This window comes from Sinocyclocheilus anshuiensis, unplaced genomic scaffold (genome assembly GCF_001515605.1).
Source record: "Sinocyclocheilus anshuiensis isolate Anshui unplaced genomic scaffold, SAMN03320099.WGS_v1.1 scaffold2312, whole genome shotgun sequence".
Taxonomy (NCBI): Eukaryota; Metazoa; Chordata; class Actinopteri; order Cypriniformes; family Cyprinidae; genus Sinocyclocheilus; species Sinocyclocheilus anshuiensis.
In genome coordinates this window covers 82,034-87,655 of record NW_015542469.1, presented here as the reverse complement: position 1 = coordinate 87,655, position 5,622 = coordinate 82,034, and the positions used below count along the sequence as shown (strand labels likewise).

Genomic DNA, 5,622 nt, shown 5'->3' with positions numbered 1-5,622 from the left:
ATTTTCTTTTTTTTTTTTTTTTTTTTTTTTTTTTTTTAAATCAAAACTGTTTTGAACTATAGAACATTGTTAACATTTTACCTTGATCAGCTTGTGGACAAAGTATTTTTTTTTCTTGTTTGACAAATAAAGTGTGTATTTTTGTATATACTTGTATTTATTCCTCAGCATGTTTGGCAGTGTGGAACTGGAAAATCTAAACCCAAGGATGGTCACTCATGTACACATTAAAGTCATCTACAACTTAGAGGGACCCTTTTTGTAAGTAAATTTCTTTCTGTTCATCTTGTTTTCAATGCAATGCACTGACACTGCAGTTAATTACAAAAACTTTCTCCCCCAAAAAAATAAATAAATACAACTTAGAGGGACCCTTTTTGTAAGTAAATTTCTTTCTGTTCATCTTGTTTTCAATGCAATGCACTGACACTGCAGTTAATTACAAAAACTTTCTCCCCCCAAAAAATAAATAAAATAAAATTAATAATAATAATAATAATAATAATAATAATATAAAAATAAATTTAAAAAAATCCTTGTCGAAATGTAATGGAGTCTTATTTTTGGCAAACAATACATCTCTTTTTTTGATTAGATATTTTATATGCTATACTTCAAGTATGAATCAATCAATCAATAATGTCTGGGCATTCAGGAACACTTATTAGTGATCTACAGTACAGTGACCTGGTGACCTCCAATGATACAATTGCTGTGTGAATGGCACACTTTAATACTGCTGTGCAATGAATACAGATCAAGAGCAGGATAATGAACATTATATAGTAATGTTTTTATATGACACACTAATCTTACAGCTGGCTTCTCTTTTTGTCCCTCTAGGGAGTCTTGCACTCAGGGATCCATCCTTGGACTTATAGAGGTTTTTAAAAAACGAGGGTTCCACTGGACCTGCACAGACAATGACTTGTAGGTTTGATTTTCTTCTTTTAAAAATATTTGAATTGTTGAGCCCAGTAGTAGCTCTTGACCATAAATTTAGGTGGGGCAGATGATAGGTTATAGCAATGGCTTATGATTAACCACCTGTAAGTTTTACATTCTAATGGCTGAACACATGCATTTTTGACAAGAGGTGTAGTACCCTTGCAATTTCAGCTTGATCGTGACACGCTAACGTTGATTGACAGGCTCTAAGTACACATAGTACTACCTATAGTAGAATGTTCAAAACCTCTAGGTTTTTGGAATGTATTTTGAGACCCTGAGGTTCTCCCCAGGACGTGAGAATAATGTTTATATCTATATATTTTGATGTTGAAAACACATCTGAAAAATAACAACGAACAAAGAATGAACAACTGCTGGAAAAGTGTATGATCCAAGTCAGGTTGTCTTGAGCAAGATACATTTTTTATATTAAGCGCTTCAAACTAAATCATTAACATACTTGGCTTGTCCTCCTGTCAGATGCCTGTATTGTTAAAAATATGTAAGATGTGTAGTGTTCTCGTGCAGTGTGTTGAAACTCTAACTAAACTCCAAGTTAAACCGTAGCCAATGAAGACAGAGTTGTAGTATGGTTGATCATTTACTGTCACTCTTCCTCATTAACATTTGCTGTGAAAACTGTAATAAAACAATGCAGCATATTCAGTGTCCATGTCTTGACTAGCATTGCATTATAAATGACTATACATATAAATGACTATACTATAACAAACTACTGTTCTCCTTGTAGTAGTGATTACAATGGCTATTAGCATCACTGAAAGCTTGTACACAATGGTAAACAACCGTTTTTAGCAACTTATCAAACATCTCCTTTTAACAAAATCATTACTAATATGTGATTTTAACATGTCTAATGTCATATAAATGAACTAATGGCATTGCCTCTATGATGCTTTTTAGTGGATGCAATGGATTATCAGAGAGAGCACACCCTGTCTGTCTCAATAGGGGCTTTCGTACCGCATAGTTCTAGGAATTTAGTTCTAGGAACTAGCCAGCAGGGTAGTTCCTGGAGAACCAATTTCTCCCTCGGGCCGTTTTCCTGGTTGCATTTGCACCGGCAGCAGAAACTCTGACGCGGCCGTCTTTTTGTAACAGAGATGGAGATGTAAACGCACAATTTACGCGATTGCAAGAGAAAAAAGTTGGACTAAGAGACTAATTTTTTTTATGACAACTTGCAGTGTTACATATCATCAAAGCTCAGAAAAAAAACGCAACACTGCAGACAACAGGTAAATGCCGTTATCGCTGTTTTCCATGTTCGTGGAGTAAATATGTTTACATGGATTTTTAAAAATGCCTGGTGGCCAGTGTTTCGCGTGTATTTGGCCAATCAGCATACACTTACATCACTGATAGTTCCTATAGAACTGTTTTAGACCCTGCTCTGAAGTAGGAGCTAATTTAGTTTCTCCAAACGGAGTTCCTAGAACTAAAACCGTTCCTAGTTCCTGTGGTGTGAACATGTCAAAAAGTGGGTAGTTCCACAATTAGTTCAGGTACTATGAAAAGGTTCCCGTGGTGCGAAAGGCCCTATTGTTTTCATGTAGAACAGGGAGCACTAACAGGAAGTGGCTAAACAGGAAGAGACTTCATCACATGAAACAAATAATATATTTTTTTTACAAACGAGGTAGATAAAGGAAAAATTATTATGAACTTCACATTTTTACATGAGAATGTTTACCAAAAAATATTTAAAGCAGATTTTTGAAAGTTAAATTCCTTAAAGGGTAACACACTCCCCACCTGACCTATGTGAGGTCACTATGAACTTGTGAGCGTGCTAAACCTTAGTCTCTAGATCAGTCTTTGGGTAGAAGTAGAACAACTTCTGCAATTGGCCTTAGGTAGGTTCATATATTGCCTTGGTCAGTTGTTGAGACCTCATCCTTTCTTACATGGCCATCCTTTCCAGGAAATACGGCAGAGATTCTGGCCATGGGCCAACAGTTGCGGGCTATCTGCTTGTCCCTGAGCAGAAATAGATCTCCCAGTTGAAGGTTTCTGCGAGGTACTGTCCACTTCTGTCTGTGTTGCAAGCAAGGTAAATATTCGCGGCTCCAGTGGGTCCAGAACTGGTTTGCAAGAGCCTGAACTTGTCTCCATTGCTTTGTGTACAGGTCCTTGTCCAAAAAGTCTCCAGGAGGAGACGGAACTCCTGTCTTCGGTGTAATGCCGAGTTCACACTGCACGATTTTCAAACTCGTCGGATCGCCATTGTTTTCACACTGCGTGACTATCTGGGGTAGCATTCAGTTGCTGCTGTGTTCACATTGCACGATGGATCGGCGACAGGGGGTTTCACACTGCATGACTTCACAATAGGAAGAATCGCAGACAGAAACTACGTTTCACAACAAAACACACGCGAGAAGTGACAAGGAAATAACGCGAGAACCCGCGTGCGTCAGACCGGAGTTCTCAAGCAAGACTGTAATTATTAAAAAAAATATAATTGTGAATCGGCGACAGCTCCAGATATTTAGCATGCCAAATATTTTGCGGGCGTTGGCGACGTGTCGGCGATTCCCTCAGATCGCGTCTATGATAATTCACACTGCGTGATTGTCACTAGTGTGAACGAGCACCGATTTGCCTCCGATTTCGGGCATTTGTCGGCGATTTCGCAAAACCTGTCGGCGAGTGAAAAATCGGGCTAAAATCATGCAGTGTGAACTTGGCATAAGGAGCACTGATGGTGAAAGTATGAATGGTTGTTCCGGGTCTGCAGACACAGGTAGGAGTGGTCGTGCATTAATGATAGCAGTAACTTCTGCCATTAGTGTGCAAAGAACTTTGTGGGTTAAGGAAGTTTTCAGCTATAGAAACATTGAATCTAGGATTCTTCTGGCAATGCCGATCAGGCGCTCCCATGAGCCTCCCATGTGAGAACTGTGTGGTGGGTTGAATTCCCAGCTGCATCCTTGCCCACCTAGGTACCTCTGCACCATTTTGTTCGTTCCAAGCTCCTTGCACGCTCCGAAGAAATTGGTACCACAATCAGAACGGAGCTGTTTAGCAGGGCCTCTGAGTGCAAAGAAGCACCTGAGAGCATTTATGCAACTTGACGCGTCCATCAACTCAATGACCTCGATGTGCACAGCTCTCGAACTCTCAGAAGAACATGATGGCCCACCGCTTGCTCTACACCTGTCCTCCTCTGGTGCGTCTGCTTGTGACAGACCAGGGTCCAAATACATCGAGACACACATACGTAAAGGGAGGGCAGATTTTGAAACGTTCAGATGGCAGGTCCGCCATGTGTTGTTCTTCAAGCTTTCCACACAGCTTGCGATAGGTTATGCACTTCTGGAGTACTGAATTGATAAGCGACTTGCCTCCCAAGATCCACAATCCTGCTGCCTTGATTGCTCCTTCCATCAAGTGACGGCCTTGATGTTTCACTTGCTCATGGTGATGTCGAATGAGTATGTGGCTATCTTTGGGGAGAATTATTGGGTTCTTTTCTGCAGTAGCAACCTCAGAGTACTTCAGTCGTCCTCCAACACAAATGAAATTGTCCTTTATGATCGGACTGAGTTTCTGCAAGCGGCTACTTTTGGATACAGCTTGGTTAGCTTGGGGGGCTGAAAGTTCTTTGAAAATGCAGCCTTTTGTGTTGCTTTAAGGATAACATTCTTAGCTTGGTCAATTTAATCTGGAGTACAATGTAAGTCACATTTGTGCCAACATTTGCTCTGGTTCCTCCAGGTTAGTAGCACATGTTTGTACTTGTGGTCGGATTTCTGAGTAATTTTCAGGTTCAATTAGCTCAAACGTTGTTTGTGTTTTTTCTGCAGGTGGTTAACACAGGAAGGAGGGACTGGTAAACCAAGAAGTCTGAGCCAGGCAGGATGCAGGTAAGGATCGCAACGCATGATCTGCAGGGTTTTCTTCTGTACGTACGTAGTGCCACTGCTCAGGTTTCAAGGATTGACGGATGCATTGGACTCAGTGGTGTAGTGGAGGGTATACGCAGGTATACGGCGTATACCCACTTCTTTATCAGTCGGCTTTGCGTATACCCACTTCTAAATCACCTCTGAAGTTCATCATTCATTAGTGTCCTTCATTAGCCAAAATCATGACAGTCCACCATGACTAGCTAATCAAATGACATGTAAATAAATGCCAATATTCCCTAAACACACCCAGTAAAGACAATGATGCGGTCAGGATGTGCCGGCTTCCCTTTAAATTTGATTGATGATTGCACCCGCGCCCGCCTCTCATCTCGACAAATCACGTGAATGCAAGCGGAGTCGGTCTGGGGCGCGAGTGAGTGCATGTCAGGGGAGGCGCGAAGAGTGATAAAATAATTTTTAATTATTGACTATTAATTTTAATCAGTAAATTATAATGAAAGCAATACCTTAAAAAGGAAAAGAAGCATGTTTTTGCGATCAGATTTTTTTAAACCAGTAAACTCCTGGAAACTTTTCAGTCCAAGTATCCAGTAAATGAATGCCTTCAAACAGTAGCCTAAGTTCAAAACAGCTACAGAGAAAACCCGACCGGTTTCATTAGAGATTGCTTAGAGTCACATCCTTTTCAGCGTGTATTTGGATTAAAAGCACGAGTGTTTTATAATGGACGCTGCTAAAAAAGGTATTTTTTAGATTCTGAATGGATCCGTATAGT

The 5,622-nt window shown here is 40.3% G+C and overlaps 1 protein-coding gene across 1 annotated transcript in view; it reads left to right on the top strand.

Moving 5' to 3' along the window:
- The window catches only part of LOC107693813 (ADP-ribosyl cyclase/cyclic ADP-ribose hydrolase 1), a 38,288-nt gene extending 33,443 nt beyond the window's left edge, over positions 1-4,845 (top strand). The window contains exons 7-9 of the mRNA XM_016493335.1: positions 169-261; positions 844-930; positions 4,782-4,845. Coding sequence (XP_016348821.1) covers positions 169-261; positions 844-930; positions 4,782-4,845 — 244 coding nt within the window. The remainder of the gene's footprint in view (positions 1-168; positions 262-843; positions 931-4,781) is intronic.
- Positions 4,846-5,622: the final 777 nt, after the last annotated feature.